This window comes from Ailuropoda melanoleuca, chromosome 14 (genome assembly GCF_002007445.2).
Source record: "Ailuropoda melanoleuca isolate Jingjing chromosome 14, ASM200744v2, whole genome shotgun sequence".
Classification (NCBI taxonomy): domain Eukaryota; kingdom Metazoa; phylum Chordata; class Mammalia; order Carnivora; family Ursidae; genus Ailuropoda; species Ailuropoda melanoleuca.
The window spans coordinates 37,054,663-37,073,021 of NC_048231.1; the positions used below are offsets into that span (position 1 = coordinate 37,054,663).

Sequence of the window (18,359 nt, forward strand, 5' to 3'; positions counted from 1 at the left end):
TTTAAAAAGTTTAATTTCAATATAGACACAGTTTAAGATTTTTAAAGCATGCTACCAAAAACCGTATACAAAGAACTTCAGACGTTCAACGAGAAAAGTTGAGCCATATATGTTAATATGATGAATTAATATTCAAGTGTTAAACCAACCTTGCATTCCTAGTCATGATACAATTTGCTCATCTTTTGCTAAGAATTTAGCAAAAGGGTTTCTATATTTACTCTTTTCTTATAACGCCTTTGTCTGGTTTGGGGATCTGTTTAACAGACCTTGTAAGATGAATCAGGAAATGTCCCCTCTCCTCTGTTTTCTGAGAGAGTTTGTATGGGGTAGTGTTATTTCTCCCTTGAATGTTCGGTAGGACTCATCAGTGAAGCCACCTGGGCCTGGCATTTTCTTTGAAAGAAGTGCTTTTTGTTTTGTTTTAATTACTCACTTTCTTTAATTGATTTATGGTTATTCCAATTTTCTGTTTCTCTTAGGTTTGGTAATTCGTGTCTTTCAAGGCATTTGTCTATTTCATCTAATTGTTAAAATTATTGGTATAAAGTTGTCCATAATATTTATTGATTAACTTTTTCATGTCTATTGGCTCTGTGGTGATACCCCTTCTTTCATTCCTGCAGACAGTAATTTGGGCTTTCTCTTATTTTCTTAATCAGGCTAGCAAAAGATTCATCAATTTTATTTATCTTTTCAAAGAACCAGCTTTGGGTTTTATTGGATTTCTCCATTGTCCATTTTCTGTTTTCTTGATTTCTGCTCTTTATTATTTCCTTCTTTACTCACTTTGGATTTAATTTGTTCTTGTGCAAATTTTTTAAGGTCGGAGTTTAGAAACTTGGTTTTATACCTTGCTTCCTTTCTAATATAAGCACTTACAGCCATATATCTCCATATATTTCTTTTATCTACAGATATCTCTCTATATCTCCATATAGCTCATGCATAGCACAAATGTACCATACATTTCAATATGTTGTGCTTTTATTTTCATGTGGTTCAAAACAGTTTCTAACTTCCCTTGTGATTTCTTCTTTGACTCATGGATTATTTAGATATATGTTATTCAATTTCTAAATATTATGGTATTTCCAAATATCTTTTGTTATTGATTTCTAGTTTAAGTCCGTGAGGTCAGAGAAAATACTCTTCATGATTTCAATCTGCCTCAATGAACTGAAGTTTATTTTATGACCTAGCATATGGTTTATCTTGCTGAATGTTTATGAGCACTTAAAAAGAATGTATATTTGGTGATAGTTGAATGGAATGTTTTAGAAATGTCAGTTAGGAGAAATTGGTTGATAGTGTTAGTCGAATCTTCTAAATCCTCACTAATTTTCTGTATAGTTGTTCCAGCAATTACTCGGAGAGGAACATCAAACTCTGACCACAATCATGGGTTTTTCTATTTCTGCTTTTGGTTCTATTGATTTTGCTTCATATATTTTGAAGTTCTATTATGAGGCATGCTCACATTGAGGATTAATATGTCTCTGTGATGAATTGACCCCTTTATCTTAAAAATGTCCCCCTTTATCCTCGGTAATATTCCACTTCTTGAAGGACATTTTGTCTAGTATTAATGTTGCTACTGCAGCTGTCTTCTGCTTAGTGTGGCATGCTATATCTTTTGCCATTCTTTTACTTTTAACCCATCTGGGTTTTTATATTTAAAGTGGGTTTCGTATAGATAGCATATAGTTGGGTCTGCTGTTTTACAGTCTGACAATCTCTGCCTTTTAATTGGAGGGTTTAGATTACTTACATTTAATGTAATTATTGATGTGGTAAGGTTTAAATCAACCATGCTGTTATTTGTTCTCTGTCCTATTTGTTGTTTGTTCCCCTCTCCTTCTTTCCTGCCTTCTTTTGGATTGAGTATGTTTTAGTATTCCATTTTTATCTCCACCCTTTGCTTATTGGCTTTCTTTCTTTCTGTCTTAGTGGTTGTCCTAAGACTTAGAGTACACTCTAACTTACATCAGTCTATCTTCAAATAATATACTACTTCATCTCTTGTCTCCNATTGAGTATGTTTTAGTATTCCATTTTTATCTCCACCCTTTGCTTATTGGCTTTCTTTCTTTCTGTCTTAGTGGTTGTCCTAAGACTTAGAGTATACTCTAACTTACATCAATCTATCTTCAAATAATATACTACTTCATCTCTTGTCTCCTTTTAAGATTTTCTCTTTATCACCGGTGTCAGAAATTTGATTACGATCTGCCTTGGTGTACTTTTCCTTTTGTTAATGCTCTGCAGGAGTCTTTGAACTTCTCGGATACATGGGTTCCTTGAGCGTATTTGCCATATTTGTAATAAGTGTGTTAAAGTTCCTTTCTGCAAACTCCGTCATCTCTGTTATTTCTGGTCCTGCTTGTAGGTAGATTTTTCTGCTTTTTGGAGTGTCTAGTGATTTCATGTTGGACCCTGGACATTGTGAGTTATGTATTGTTGGGTGCTCACTTTTGTCATCCCTTTAGAGGGTGCTGGAATTCATTCTGGCAGACGGTAAAGTTACGTGTGGATCAGTTTGATCCTTTCCAGGTTTGCTTTAAGGGTTTTGTGGAGTTGGGCTAGGGTCAACTTTTGCTCTAGAGCTAGTTTAGCCCCACAACTAAGGAGTGACTCTACTGGGGACCACAGAAAGGCCTTCTGTTTGAGGTTTAACTGGCCAGTGGGAACTTGAACAGTTCTTGGCCGGTGTAAGCTCTGAGAATTGTTCAGCCTGTAGTTACTCAGTAATTCTTTTCCCAGAAGTTGTCTTTAACTCAGTCTTGTGTTCACTGTACGCGTGCACAGGTTGGTATCCATCCAAAGATGTAGGGGATCCCTATGCAGATTGCTGCACAGGAACTCTTTCTATGCATAGCTCCCTGCCCTCAGGTTCTCTACCCTACAAATTGTAGTCTCCTCTGGCCTGTCTGGACTCTGATTTAGGTCTCATCAATTTGGAAAGCCTGCTGAGCTATACTTTAGTTTTATCTTTTAGTTCCTTTATCCTAAAATAGCAGAAAGCTGGAGTAATATTAGGTTGTAGGGCTCACATCTTTTTTTTTTTTCCCTTTTCCTTCTCTTAGGATTCACAATCCTGTACTTCTTGTTGTCTAGTGTCTGAAAACAGACATTTCATGCATTTTGCCTATNTAGTTCCTTTATCCTAAAATAGCAGAAAGCTGGAGTAATATTAGGTTGTAGGGCTCACATCTTTTTTTTTTTCCCATTTCCTTCTCTTAGGATTCACAATCTTGTACTTCTTGTTGTCTAGTGTCTGAAAACAGACATTTCTTGCATTTTGCCTANATTTTGCCTATTTTTTTTAATTGCTTATGGCAAGAGGGCAAGTCCCCAGCAGTTAACCCTTAATGTGCAGAAGATTGCTGTCAGTGTGGACAATCAGTGAAGGCGGTGAAGGTGCTGAGGTCCCCATGCACCCCTCATGTCCCAGAATCTAGCTCACTGGGCCTTCAAAGGATCCCCAGCCCCAGGGACAGCAGGCATGGGGACCCCCGACTATGGGGACACCTGATTGGAGCCTGTATTGAGGCTGCTGTGCCTCAGTGTGGGGACTCCTCGGTTTAGGTTGGGAGGATTGGCACAGACCTTGGACTATTTAGGGATGTTTGAGAAGGACCTGGGAGGTAGGTCTTTATTGTCATAGGGATGGAACCTGCAGAAGTGGGTAGTGATGGAAGTTGGTTTATAAATGACAGTGCTTGGGTGGGAGTGGGGTTCTCAGGATATGGCTCATGATCCAAAGTCAGCCATTTTGAGGGTTTCCTTTCAGCTGAAAAATTGCTACTAGACCCCTGGGCTCAGCTCCCAGATACCAGCAGCCCCTGGATTAATGTAGAGTAGGGATACCATCTTGCTGGTTCCCAGTGTCCACAGGATAAAGCTCAGTGTACCATAAGGCAGACCTCTGGGATCCAGCAACCGCCCCCCGCTACTCCTCCCCTCTTCTCACTCTGCCTGAAGGCAGCATGGGGCCTGGGCTTCCCCTCCTTGGATCGCAGCCTTCGCTTTCCTCTCTCCCACAGCAAATTGCCTGGATTCAAATCCTACCTCCACCGTTCACTGTGTGTGTGACCTCAGGCATTTTAAATCTCAGTTTCTTCATCATATGTAAGATGAGCATAAAAATAGCACCCACGGCTTAGGGCTGACTGGGCACTAAGTGAGTTACCGGATGCTGATGTGCACTTGACATTTATGGAGCACCTGCTGGGTCTCAGTGTTCTGACTGTTCACACAGAGCAAATTTACTCTTCACAGCAACCTTCCCAGGCAGGCAGTCTTCTCCTGTGAGGTGAGGAAGCTGAAGGCAGAGGAGATGAGTAACTTGCCTGTGGTCATAAAGTTAGCAAGTGGTGGAGCGAAGATGCTGAGCCTGGATCCAAATTCAAGCCAGCTGACTCCGCAGCCTGAGCTGCTAACCTCTTGGCTATACTGGCTCAATAGCTGTCAGCTAATGTTATTATTGCTACCATCCAGCTTGTGGTAAGGCAAGTTGATCCTTCCTCCAGGAAGCCTTCTTTGACTTCCATGGCTGGGTTGGCACTAGCAATACTGAATCTGTGCCAAGTGTCTCTCCTGTGTCCCAGAAGCCCTCCCTCTGGGCTTCTCCCCTTCCCAGCTCTGGTTTCAGAGCAGCACCTGCCTTTTCTCATTCTCGCTGCTTTGGAGTGAGGTCCGTGTGTGGGCATTGGAGTGAAGACCCCCCACCGTACCACTCCAGCTGGGTGGCCACAGCAATATCATTTGGTCACTCTGTGCCCTGCTTTCCTCATCCCCAAACAATATGATATTGCTTGAAGACGGGGCTTCCAGAGGGTTAGGTGAGACTGTGCTGGAGGAAGTGCTCATGCCACAGCTGGGACTCAGTTAATGGTGACTGTTGGGAAATGGTTTCATAAGAGTCCAGAAAACTGCTGAGTCCTTTGCAGCCTCTCAGGGATGCATGAGCTCATGTTGGCTTTTTGGGGATGTTTAGAAATTCCTGATGTCCACCAAGTACAACAAGGACTCCAAGATGTACCACGCAATCCAGACTGTGTTTGGTGAGAGGTAAGGCATGAGGAGGGGCTGGGGGAGAGGCCGGGAAAGCCTCTGGTGATAGACAGAGGGCCACGGGGCTGAGGGCATTGGGCGTAGCATGAAGGCCTGAGCCCTGGCTACCAGGCATGAAACAGGTGCCCCAGAAATGGTGGCCATGGCTGTTGTCATTGTCACCTTCCTTCTCCTCTTTCCCTTCTGGATAGCAGGTGGGCGGGTGGGGGGTTGCCAGGGTGGGGGACACGGTCACCCCATTTCTTATTTACTTTTTATCGTGGTAAAGTTCACGAAAGTCATCGTTTTAACCATGTTAGAGTTAAAATTCAGTGGCATTTGGTCCATTCACAGTATGGTATAACCATCACCACTGTGTAGTTCCAGAACATTTCCATCACCCCAAAAGGTGACCCTGTCCCCATAAAGCCATCAGTCCCCCTTCCCGCCCTGTTTCTCACATCAGACACTTGTCTCCCGCAGACTGTTTGGCCAAGGCTTGGTGTCCGAATGTGACTATGAGCGCTGGCACAAACAGCGCAGGGTCATGGACCTGGCCTTCAGCCGCAGGTGAGTGTATTCAAGATGGTGGGCCTTGGGAAGGAGGGTGGGTTTCAGGAGAGGGAGCCTCCCCCCAGCTGAAGGGAGAGAGGAGGGGGCATTAGTAGTCAGAGAGAGAGAGAGCAAGGCAGGCTGCCAGGAACAGGGGGCTGAACATCCAGGGCTGAGTGACAGTGATGCCTGGGGGTGGGGGTCTCTCCTCATCACTCCTCCTCTGGGCTTCTCGTTTTGCTTATTATAGCTCTCACTTTTGGTCACATTTTATGTTTTAAATAACTTTCATTGAGGTATGGTTTCCATACCATGCAATTCATCCCTTACAGTTGAGTGGGTTTTAGAATATTCACAAGATTGTACGACCATCACCACAGTCCATTCTAGAACACTTTCATCACCCCCAAAAGCAGACGCCCCCCATTTCCCCTCAGTGGCCTCAGCATCTGGCAACCACTAATCTACTTTCCGCCTCTGTGTTTTTCGTATTCTAGACATTTCTTACAAATGGAATCCTACAGCATTTCTTTTGTGCCTGGCTTCTTTCACTTAGCATAAGGCTTTTGAGGTTCATCTGTGCCAAAGCGTGTTTAGGACTTCCTTTTTTTTTTTATTATCAACTGAAATTCCATTGTTTTGGACATACCACATTTCGCTTATCCATTCATCAGCNCTTCTTTCACTTAGCATAAGGCTTTTGAGGTTCATCTGTGCCAAAGCGTGTTTAGGACTTCCTTTTTTTTTTATTATCAACTGAAATTCCATTGTTTTGGACATACCACATTTCGCTTATCCATTCATCAGTTGATAGGCATTTGAGTTGTTTCCAATTTCTTGGCTCTTTCAACGGATGCTGTTTCCCCAGTTCCTTGGTCAGCTTGATGGAAACGTTCAACGAGAAAGCCGAGCAGCTGGTGGAGATTCTGGAAGCCAAGGCAGATGGGCAGACACCGGTGTCCATGCAGGATATGCTGACCTGCACCACCATGGACATCCTGGCCAAGGTGATGGGAGGCTGGTGGGCCATGGGAGTGGGGTCTGACATGGGTCAGAGGGCTGCTGTGAGGCTGGTGGGCCGTGGGAGTGGGGTCTGACATGGGTCAGAGGGCTGCTGTTCTCTCCCTCTTCCCTTTCCTTGCGTTCCTCCACCCTCCTCCTCCTCCACATATCAGCCCCTTCTCTGCATGGGGAGCTTTGTATCTCCTTGAATATTCAACACAAACTCATACGAAGTGACAGCTACTAACTCATTCTCTGGGAATGGACCCTGAGAGGTGTGGGGACTGGCCTGTGTCTGGTCAGTAGCAGAACCTGGACTGGATCTCAGGTCTGCTTGCCTCCCTGCCCAAAGCCTACCTCCCCTCAGCAACTGCCCTGGGTCTGGCTTGGCTCTGCCCCCTGGCAGGATCAGCAGTGACCCCCCCACCCCCACCTGGGTAAGGGCAGCTCAGGCAGCTGGAGTGGAGACACAGTGAGTGATGTGTCATTGTCACTCAGTGATTCCCTGGGAGGCTGGGTATAGAAGGGACACCAAGGAAAGCTGCATTTCTGGCCAAATGCATCTTGTCAAGAAAGGAAGCCAAGGTTTGTGGAGTGGCTACTATGTGCTATGTAGTCCTCACCACATCCCACGGGGTTGGACTCATTACGGGTCATTGTAAGGAGTCGATGACAGGATGCATGTAAACCCTTAGGCCAGGGCCTGGGTCTCTAGCTGAGCAGTGCCAGGTTCTGCCCTGGGTCTGCAAGTCTTCCCACCCCCCAGGGATGACCTCGCCCTTCTCTCCCGCCCCCAGGCAGCTTTTGGCATGGAGACAGGCATGCTGCTGGGTGCCCAGAAGCCTCTGTCCCGGAAGGTGAAACTGATCTTGGAGGGGATTACCGCATCTCGCAACACTCTGGCTAAGGTACTGACTCTGCACTCCTCTGGTGACCAGCCACCAGAGTTGGCGTGGTCTTAATTTGCTGGGAGCACCTTCTCCAGGGAACTTTTTTTGGAATGGGTTTTGAGCTCTGGTATGACCGAAGTGACTTCTGAATCAGTTAGAATTTGCAGACATCACCTAAAGTAGAGACTCAAAATCAAAGTGGTTTAAGTGAATTAGTAGTTAATCTTTCTCTCATGTAAAATCATCCCGAAGCAGGCAATCTAGGATGGCTGTGAGAGCGCCACAATGTCAGATGTTCCTGGAATTTTTTTGTCTTTCTGTTCCACTGTCTCCAGCACATCACCTCATTGTTATAAGATGGCTGCTGCAACTCCAGCTCTCACCTCCTTGTTCCAGGCATGAAGGAGGAAGAAGGGAGAAAGGTGGTACTTGAGTTGATCCTCAGACAGATGCCCAAGGCCTCTTTCCGTTCTCTGGGACTTCAGCCTCTGAGCTTGGGGTCCCCTGATGCCACCCCATCTTTTCTGCAGTTGATTCCACCTCACTCCCCTCTGGCTGTGGTTTTCTCCTTCCTCTCAGTCCTAGCCACCTCCATTCTTCAGGGATCCCTTCTTATTTTCCAGGCATCTTTCCCATCGTATCTAGGGATTTGGTACAGGAAGGGGAAGCCCATGCTTGGGCTCTGACTGCCATGTTGATCAAGTCTCCTTGGCTGCTTTATCTTTTCTAGAATTTTCTCGCAATCTTCCCACCTCCCAGCTTGCCAGGGCTGCTGTGGGTTTCTGAAGTGGTCTGGGAGGCGGGGGAGAGGGAGAGGCTGACGCGCGCTCGGTCGGCGTCCTGAGCGGGAGCTCTTGTTCAGTTTTTGCCAGGGAAGTGGAAGCAGCTCCGCGAGATCCGGGAGAGCGTTCGCTTTCTGCGCCAGGTTGGCAAGGACTGGGTGCAGCGCCGCCGGGAGGCCCTGCAGAGGGGGGAGGACGTCCCTGCCGACATCCTCACACAGATCCTCAAAGGTTTGAGGGCTCCCACCCACACGGGCCTTGAGAGGGCCGGGCAGCAGGGGTGCCCCGTCATGGTGGCTGATCACGCTCGATTCTGGGTGTCTCTATCTGGCTTCCGGCCACAAGGGCATTGCTTCTTTGCTGAGCCGTGGGGCGAGGGAGCGAGGGGTGTGAGTATAGCCGACGTCTGCAGCCGGCCCCGAGACCCTCCTTGTCTTTCAGCTGAAGAGGGGGCCCAGGATGATGAGATTCTGCTGGACAACTTCGTCACCTTCTTCATTGCTGGTTTGTAGCTCCGGGGGAGGCTAAGGCCCTGGGCTTTGCAGAGATGGTGGGAACCAGGCATCCCCTCAACCCTGACTCTGGGCGATTTTTCAGGCTGTCTGCACAGAGTTCTGCTGCAGAAGTGAGGGGCTGGGATAGGGGAGCAGAAGGCCTCTCTCTGCTCAGGGAGGTCCAGGAGGCCTTCTCGGTGGCCGCTGACCTGGTGATGGAGCTGGCCATTGAAAGGGGTCGTGAAGCTGCCTTTTTGGGCTCAGGAGAGCTTGGGCGTGTGAACTCAAGGCTCCGCCCCACTCAGAATTTGTGGGGAGGCCTTCGTTAGACCAGCATGAGAAGATGTGCTGGGCAACTTCATTCCTTTCCTCATCAAATATTTTTTAAAAGATTTTACTTATTTATTTGAGAGAGAGAGCACAAGCCGGGGGAGTAGCAGAGGGAGAGGGGGAAGTAGGCTCCCTGCTCAGTGGGGATGCGGAACTCGATCCCAGGACCCTGAGATCATGACCTGAGCTGAAGGCAGACACTTAACCAACTGAGCCGCCCAGGAGCCCCCAGAAGGAGCTTTTAGGGTGTAAAAATCAGATGCGTGGAGGCAAATGCCATTTACTGGACCACACTGGCCAGCACAGGAGATCAGCAGGTGGGCAGACTGTCTCCTTCTTACCTGTACATGCAGCTTGGTGGCAGGGGGCAGAAGTGAGGACTTGAACTGCCACCAGGGTCTCAGGCTCAGGGTCTCAGAGGCGGGAGGGCCAGGCCAGCAGCAGCCTGGTAGCCCCATGTGGAGCTGCTGCTCTCCTTTTCTGCAGGCCATGAGACCTCTGCCAATCATTTGGCATTCACGGTGATGGAGCTGTCCCGCCAGCCTGAGATCTTGGCAAGGTATGGAATGGGGAGACTTGCTGGGGGAGTAGTGGCTCCCCTTGAAGCTGGTGAAGGGATTGTCTGATGTCTTGTTCCTAGAAGACAACCAGCTCCAGCCTCCCACGGCTGAGTCTCCTCCAGTGTGTCCTGCTTCTCTTCATCCCAGGGCCTTTGCACATGCCAGTCCCACTTCTAGAAGCTCCTCTCCTTGCTTTTCTCTTAGAGAACTCCCTGTCCGGCCCTGTAGAAGCCTTCTCACAACCCTAAAGTAGCCATTCTGTGATTTCCTCTCCTAGGTTCCTCCCAGCTCATGAATGCATTTTTCTCCTGGGACGGTTTGCTTTGAGCCTTCTATTTCAGTCATGAAACTAGAAGCTCCAAAAAAGCAGGGACCGTGGCTTTTTCCCTCCCCATGCTCTGCTCAGTGCCTGGCCACAGGCTGGCACTGAGAACTGAACAGAACTCCAGCTCAGCATCCTCGGCTGGCGAGACAAAGAGGGTACCCAGGAGATGGCGTTTGAGCTGGGCCATTGGTTTCCTTAAATATAAACAGGTTCCCTCGAGGACCGTTGCACAGACCAACTGCGCCAATGTGAAAGCACTCTGAAAAATCCCACAGGCTTGGGGGTGGGAGCTCCGGAGGTGGGGAAATCCTTGATTACAGCTGCTAATCGGCAGTGTCCAAGGGCAGATGTGAATGATCGCTTGCAAGTATAAAATGGTTGGTTGGGGTTTTAAATATATCTATAATACTAATATGTTCTTTATAAAAATTTGGAAAAAGCAGAAAAGTTATAATAATAATAAAAATAATAATTCTACTCACTGTGCCCCACCCCCTGGAGGCAGTTCACATTAACTAGTGAATTTCACCATGTGTTTTATCACATCACCCCACATTATTTATTGTAAACTCTTCTCCCAAATCCACTCTTTTTTATATTGTGGATATATACACACACACATGCATGCATAAAATTTGCCATTTTAACCATTTTTAAGGGCATAGTTCAGTGGCTTTAAGCACATTCCCATTGCTGTGCTGCTCCACAGCATTTCCAGAACTTTCTCATCATTGCAACTGACAGCGTCCCCAGTAAACACTAGCTTCCCAACCCCCTCAACCACTTACTCTCTATGAATTTAACTCCTCTAGGGACCTCGTATAGGAATCACACAGTAATTGACCCTTTTGTCTGGCTTATCTCACTTAGTATAAAGTCTTTAAGGTCCATCCATGTTTTAGCAGGTGTCAGAACGTCCCTCCTTTTTAAGACTGAATAATAGTCCATTGCATGGATAGACCACATATTTTTTTAAAGATTTTATTAACTTATTTGAGAGAGAGAGAGAAGGAGCAGGGGGAGGGGCAGAGGAAGAGGGAGAAGCAGACTCCTCACTGAGCAGGGATCCTGACATACGGCTCGATCCTGGGAACCCCAGGATCAAGACTTGAGCTGAAGGCAGATACTTAGATGACTGAGCCACCCAGGCGCCCCATGGACAGACCACATTTTGTTGATCCATTCATCTGGTGATGGACACTGGGGTTGCTTCCGCCCTTCGGCTACTGTGAATAATGCTGCTACGAACTTGGGTGTACAAGTATCTACGAGACCCTACTTTCCATCTGGGGGCGCATACACCCAGAGGGGAATTGCTGGAGTAAATGGTAATTCTACATTTCGTGTTTTGAGGAAGCACCGTCCTATTTTCCATATACACCTGCACCAGGTTACATTCCCACCGGCAGTGCACAGGGTTCCGACCGCTCCATGTCCTGGCTAACGCTTGGTCTTTGCTGCCTTCCTCATGGGTGTGAAGTGGTCCAAATCCACTTTTGGTGCTGCACAGTCTTCCAACGGTGCCCATCTCATGGCTTACTCAGCCAGCATCCCTGCACTGCTCACGCTCGTTCCAGCTGTCGGCTGCTGTGAGCCAGGCTGAGCCCGGCTGCTCGGTGCAGAGAGCTTGCTCGGTGGTGCGTTTATTGTCTGCAGCCGGTTCCAAGCAGCAAGCACGAAGAGGGGGTGTTGTAAGGCCCTGGAACAGAACTGCCAACCGCTGGGGCAGCTCGGTTTGGGACGTGGTGGTTCCTGGATGTCTTCAACAATGGGGCGGGCTGTGCGTGCGTGCATACGTGCGTGCGTGTATACGTGCGGTGGGGAGACGCAGGAGGGTCGCTTCTCACTCCCCTCCATCCCACCTTCCTAAACCTAGTAGGGGCGACCTGTGCTTGGGGACCGGCTTGTCTTTATCTGCCCCGACAGGCTGCAGGCGGAGGTGGACGAGGTCATCGGTTCTAAGAGGCACCTTGACTGTGACGACCTGGGGAGACTGCAGTACCTGTCCCAGGTGTGGGGGCGGGAGAGAAGCTTCTGGGCACATGTGGGTGTTGCGTCAAGCCAAAGCTGCTGCCCCCCTGAACCCTTCTATATGGGTGTTCTCTAACTTCACTGCGTGTGAGAACGTCCCAGGAGATTAAAAAAAAAGTTCCCACGGCCAGCTGTCCCAGACCAATGACATCAGAGTCACTGGGGCAGGACAGGGGTGGGGCAGGAGGGGTAGCAGCAGTTTTAAGGGCTTCCAGGTGATTCCAATGCAGGGTCCAAGTGGGGAAGCAGCCCTTGATGGAATGGCGCTGTTTGCACTTGCCCGTGAGGCAGGGCTGCCAGGAAGGCCGGGCTCTTCCAGGAACCTCAAGCCGGCCACCAGGGGCCCTCCCCGACGAAGCAGCTGGAAGCCTGGCTTGAGCTGGGGGAGGGCTCCTCTGGGATGGTAGTGCCCTGGTTCAGAGGGAGCCCTGGGTCCTGGTCCGGCTCTGCCATGGTGGGTCTGCACAGTCCTCTTTTCCTTTTGGGCCTCAGTTTCTCCTTCTGTGATGGGAGGGGTTGGACAAGAAGATGAGGCTAACTTTGTGGGGGTCTGGGACCCAGTCCTGGACGTGGGTGCGCATTCAGCACTGTGAGTGGGAGCAAAGATGGGTGTTGGGCACGTTCTGGGGGGATCGCCTGACTTCTCTCCTTGTCTCCCCACGTGGCTTCTGTAGGTTCTCAAAGAGTCGCTGAGGCTGTACCCACCAGCATGGGGCACCTTTCGCCTGCTGGAGGAGGAGACCTTGATTGACGGAGTCAGAGTGCCTGGCAACACCCCGCTCCTGGTGTGTGGGAGCCCTCCCTGCCTGCCCCCAGGGTGACCAGGCTCTGAGGTCGGGATGTCCGTGGCCCCGTTGTCACCACTGGGGGTTTCTCATTCAAGTTGCACTATAACCCCTTCCACACTGTCCAGCATAAGGTTACAGTGGATGATTCTGGAAGGGAGGCACCCCTGTTTACATCTGAGGACACTGAGGCTCAGAGAGGTTAGGTCACTTTCCTGAGGTCACATAGCCATCCAGGGGCAGATATGAGATGTACCTGGTTTCACAACTGACCCCAGTCTGTCCAATTCCCTCTCTCTCCCCTCCATAGCCCCTTCTCCCACGGAGGGTGACTTTTCCTCTTTTCTTTTTTCTTTTTTCTTTTCTTTTCTTTTCTTTTCTTTCTTTTCTTTTCTTTTCTTTTCTTTTCTTTTCTTTTCTTTTCTTTTCTTTTCTTTTCTTTTCTTTCGGGAGAGTGCAAGAGTGCGAGTGGAGGGGTGAGGAAGGTCAGAAGCAGAAGGAGAGAAGAATCTTAAGCAGTCTCCATGCTGAGCATCGGAGCCCAAGCGGGGCTCGATCTCATAACCCTGAGATCATGACCTGAGCCGAAATCAAGATTTGGACGCTTAACCCACTGAGCCACCGGGGACCCCTACTTGTTTCTTTGTTTACACACGCATTCATTTATTCCCTCATCAGGCATCCCTTCACGCACAGTGACGTCCCAGAAACCCACCCCAAAACTAGAAATGTGTTACTGTCGTCTTCTCTCCAGAAGCAATCACTGTGCTGAATTTTGTGCTTGTCATCGCCTTGCCTGTTCGTGTGTGTGTGTGTGTGTATGCCCACACGGTAGTATGTCCCGGGATTGCTTTGTGACTGCGGGCCCTCAGGTCACTGCTGTGTCATATTCTGTTGTGTGTAGACCACCACCCCGTTCTCAATTCTGGGTCAGTGGGCATCTGAGAGGTGCCCAGTTTCCTGCTCTCCTGAGCGCCGCTGCTGCTGTTCCTGCCCACGTGACTGGTGGATGGCGCAGGGACGGGGAGGTGGGGGGAGAGCTGGGGTGTGGGAGAGCTGAATGGCCAGCTTGGTAAACCAGCGCCAAAGTGTTTTCCAGAGCACCTGTGCCAACCTTGATGCCCTCTAACATGGTTCCTTATTCTCCCCGACACCTAGAATGTCCCAGCTTCTTATTTTTTGCCAGTGGAATACGTGCAAGGAAGGTACCTCCCTGGGGTCTTGATTTGCACTTTCCTGGTTACTAGTGAGGCTCGCAGCCCTATGCTACTTTTCTTCTTCTGGGCTGTCTCATCGCTATGCAGAGCTCTCTTTAGAAATTCGTGTTAATCCTTTGTCAGGTATGTGTGTTGCAAATGTCATCTTTAGATTTGTGGCTTCTCTTTGTTAAAGCGTTTTCAGTGATCTGAAGTTCTTAATTTTGTAGGGGGCCCTTCTCTTGTTTTGTCTTAGGGAACCCCTCCCTCTGTCCCCATCTTGAGGTCAGCTTAGTCACTTACATTGTCTTCTAACAATTTCACATTTTTCTTTTGCAAGTTAAGTTCCTATCTACCTGGTTGACTTTGTGTATAGTGTGAGATAGGGATCTGGTTTCGTTTCCTGGGGCTGCCAGAACAAAGCACCACAGACAGGGTGCTTGGCTGTGGAAATGTACTTTCTTACAGTTCTAGAGGCCGGAGTCCAAGATCGAGGTGCTGGCAGGGTTGGTTTCTCCTGAGGCCTCTCTCCTTGGCTTGCAGTAGCCACCTTCCTGCTGTGTCCTCCCAAGACCTCTTCTGTGTGTGTCTGTCCTAATCTCTTCTTCTAAGGGCACCAGCCAGACTGGAGTCAGGCCCACCCTAATGACCTCATTATAACTTGATTATCTCTTTAAGGGGATGACCTCTGAAAACAGTCACATTCTGAGGTTAGGACTTTAACGTGAGAATTTTAGGGGGGACACAGTTCAGCCCATCGCATGATCCATTTCTATTTACAAAGGAAAGCGACATGCTTCTGGTCCTATGTATTAGGCAGCTCTCCCCCCACCCCCCCGCCCCGGCTCCCCAGGACTCTGCTACACTGGCCTTCAGCATGTATCAAGGCCTCCTGATGTGTGTTCTTTGTTCTGTTTATCTGCTTTTTTTTTTTTTTTTAATTAACACCCCTGCACCAGTACCAGCTGCCTCAGTGACCGCAGTGGCGGTTTGCAGTCACCTTACGTCTGGCTGGGCAGGTGTATCGCCGTGTGGGCCTTGAGTGGGCAGGCCCCAGCTCCAGTGCCAGCCCTGCTCTGGCAGGCTGGGTCATCTCTGGGCCTCGGTGCCCTCCTTGTGAGATAGGAATGATGATACCTGAGTCACAGTTTACTGAGAAGAGTCAAAGAATAATGTATGTCACAGGTGTGGCAAAAATCCCTAGCACACAGTAGGTGCCCTTTGCTGACCTCAGACCCCTCCCCGCTTTATGCTCCCACTCACTTTTCGGAGTTTTGTGCCAGGCCCTCCCTTCTCCCTGGCTGCCCTGGACTCAGCACAGAGAACCAGAGGCAGAGTGGGCTCAGGGGGCTCTGTTGTGCAAGAGTAATGAGGCAGAGGTTGGGACCCAGGGCCCACGTGATGGGAGGCCGGGGGCATGGAACATTAACCCCAGTAGGGAGGTGATGTAGCATGCGCTGAGAGGCTAGTGGGTGCCCGCAGCCCCTCTGCCTCACCCCTCTCCCCTACCCATCCCCCACCCCGCACCCCAGATGCAAGCCTTGTGCCAAATAACAGCTCTCAGAGATCTTGAGAAAGATGTTCTTGAAGCAGACCTGAGTTTGAATCTCAGTTTGGCCACTTACTTGCTGGGTGACCTCAGGCAAGTCATGAACCTCTCTCCGAGCCTCAGTTTTCTCATCTGTAAAACAGGGGTAGTTGTAGTCCCCCCACAGCACAGGGCCCAGCATGAGATGGTGCAGCAGCCAGCTGGCCCTCGTTGGCACACTGGGCTGTCCCCTTCTTTCCTCTCAGGCACTTTCCAGGAGCCAGTGGAGTCCCACACTGGCCCAGATGGGTGGGTGGAGTAGAGTGGGGGGTGGGCCACTCCGATGGGGGGCCGCGGCGGGTCGGGGAGGTGTGAGGGTGCTCACCTGTGGAATTAGAGACAAGTGGATCGTCTGCCCCACAGTTCAGCACCTACGTCATGGGGCGTATGGACACGTACTTTGAGGACCCACTGACTTTCAACCCCGATCGCTTCGGCCCCAAAGCACCCAAGTAAGTCTCTCTTCAACTGTGCATGTGGGAGAAGGATGGTCCAGGGAGCTCCGGTCTGAATCGCCTATGACCCCTGAGCCCACAGAGCCTTCCAGATCACCGTGAGGGAGTTGTAATCCCCACTCTGTCCCCTTTTATGGAGAAGATACCACAGCTCAGAGAGGTTAGGTACCTTGTCCAAGGGCACACAGCTGGGAGCTGGCCCTTAAAACCCAGCTCAGACTGGTTTCAACACCCATGCTCATAACCTGTCCCTTATACTGGGCAGCCCTGTGACTCGGGCCTGGGACCGCACCTCCCCCTGCCTTGATAGTCCTATCTGAGAAATGGGAATCCTGATGGTTCCCTCTGAAGCTCGCTCTGGGGGCGAATGCCTGAATGTACAGTGGTGGGGGTGGCCAGGCTCCGGGGACAGACCACCTGCGTCTAGACTCTGCCCAGACCCAGACGCGTGACTGGCCGAACATAGAAGTGCCATAGGATCGTGAGCTCCTTGGTTCCTCCTTCTGTGAACTGAGGGTAATACCAACTCCTTCTGGAAGGCTCCAGAGGAGGATAACATGAGAAAATGCTGATGCAGAGCCTGACGGAGCCAGCTGTTGATGTTTTCAGTGTGTGCGGAACCCAGCCCTGGCCCACAGCCATTCCTCAGCGAGGGATGGGTTTGTCACCGCCGCGGTGGAGCTGTGACAGGGCTGCCGCCTCCTGACACCTCTCTCCCTGCAGGCCGAGGTTCACCTACTTCCCCTTCTCTCTGGGACCCCGCTCCTGCATCGGGCAGCAGTTCGCTCAGGTAGGAGGCCAGGCCTGGGTTTTCTGCCCAGAGCCGACTTCAGGGGTGGTGTCTCGTCCGGGGCCAGGAGGCATTTCAGAGCCCTGCTCTGGGACCCCTGGGCTGGCGGGGGGGCTGGGCCAGCCGGCCGCAGGGTTTGCGGCACATTCACGCGCCGTGCACTTCTGCACACAGATGGAGGTGAAGGTGGTCATGGCCAAGCTGCTGCAGAGGCTCGAGTTCCGGCTGGTGCCCGGGCAGCGTTATGGGCTGCAGGAGCAGGCCACGCTCAAGCCGCTGGACCCCGTGCTGTGCACTCTGCAGCCCCGGGGCTGGCAGCCCGCACCCCCGCCGCCCTGCTGAGCGGGCCTAGGGTGGATGGGACTCCTCGGGCAAGGGCGCTGCACCCACGCACCTCTGCAACCCCACTGCCACCCACCCCACTCCCCTGCCCCCTTCCTCGGGGGCACCCTCCCCGCTGGCTCCCAGTGGGCCCCTTGCCGACCACCGTCTGCTTCACACCTCCCCCTCCCCCCAGAGCTCCCAGTCCACCGCTAACTTCATGCCCTTCCTGGACTGGCCCCTGCCTAACTCCCAGCTGCCACCCAGATGTGCCGTCTCTTACCCTGAACCCCTTTGCATAGGCCTCTCCCTCTGCCACACACCCTAATTCTTGCTCACTTCCTAAAACCCTCTTCAGGTGTCACCTCCTCCAGGAAGCCCTCCCTGCCACCCCCCGGCCAGGCCAGGGGCCCCTCCTCTGTGCTCCCTTGGTCACCTGTGCTACCTCTAACACCACACTGACCACACTGTATTGTGAGTGTCCTTTGATGTGACCGACCGCCCTGCCAGGCTGTGAGCGCCTCATGGGTGAGGTCTGTGTATGATTCGTCTCTGAGCCCCCCTGGGCCTGGCACAGAGTCGATGCTCAATAAATATGTGTTGACTGCATGAACGAATGGCCAGACCGGGCCAGAGCACTCTAGCCTCAGTTGCTCATCTGGTAAATGGGAGCGATGTTGAGGCCAGTGTAAGGGCTAATGCAGCTCTGGAAGCTGCCCCTTCAGATGCCCAGACGTCTGGGAAGAAGACTGCCCATGTTACCAGGAGGGCTGTGTGTTTGTAGAAGCCCATTCCCTGTGTCGTATGCAAGACCATGTTCCTTTGTGTGGCGTGAGGTTGGGATTACAGACGGGGATTGAAGAGCTTGATTTGATGGGGTCCGGGGCCCTGGAGTCTGTGTGGTCTAGTCTACTCCCAACAAGGGTGCTGATGGCCCAGAGGGCCTCACATAGGCTAGAGCCCCTGGGACCTTTCTTGGGGACAGCTTGGTGAACTTAAGCACCTGGATGCCTGGCCTCGCACCTGCTGGCATCCTCCGTACCTTCTGGCACAATGCTTCCCCTCCTGACCAGGTTGGAGGAGGCCAGTGGGCCCAGCCCCAGCAGGTGAGACTGGGCTCTCACAGTGGGTGAGGTGCGTGGGTGAAGACGTCATTCTTTCCTACCCAGGGCCTACCCAGGTGGCCAAGGGGCATTAAATACT

General features: G+C 50.6%; 1 protein-coding gene across 1 annotated transcript in view; it reads left to right on the plus strand.

Annotated features, from left to right (window-relative positions):
• Positions 1 to 17,759, plus strand: part of LOC100470338 (cholesterol 24-hydroxylase) — a gene marked incomplete at its 5' end in the record, with an annotated part of 26,419 nt that extends 8,660 nt beyond the window's left edge. Inside the window, 12 exons of the mRNA XM_034643078.1 lie at positions 5,000 to 5,073; positions 5,539 to 5,625; positions 6,476 to 6,614; positions 7,407 to 7,517; positions 8,362 to 8,512; positions 8,723 to 8,785; positions 9,592 to 9,664; positions 11,917 to 12,001; positions 12,696 to 12,806; positions 15,954 to 16,042; positions 16,769 to 16,835; positions 17,010 to 17,759. Coding sequence (XP_034498969.1) covers positions 5,000 to 5,073; positions 5,539 to 5,625; positions 6,476 to 6,614; positions 7,407 to 7,517; positions 8,362 to 8,512; positions 8,723 to 8,785; positions 9,592 to 9,664; positions 11,917 to 12,001; positions 12,696 to 12,806; positions 15,954 to 16,042; positions 16,769 to 16,835; positions 17,010 to 17,177 — 1,218 coding nt within the window. The remainder of the gene's footprint in view (positions 1 to 4,999; positions 5,074 to 5,538; positions 5,626 to 6,475; positions 6,615 to 7,406; positions 7,518 to 8,361; positions 8,513 to 8,722; positions 8,786 to 9,591; positions 9,665 to 11,916; positions 12,002 to 12,695; positions 12,807 to 15,953; positions 16,043 to 16,768; positions 16,836 to 17,009) is intronic.
• Positions 17,760 to 18,359: the final 600 nt, after the last annotated feature.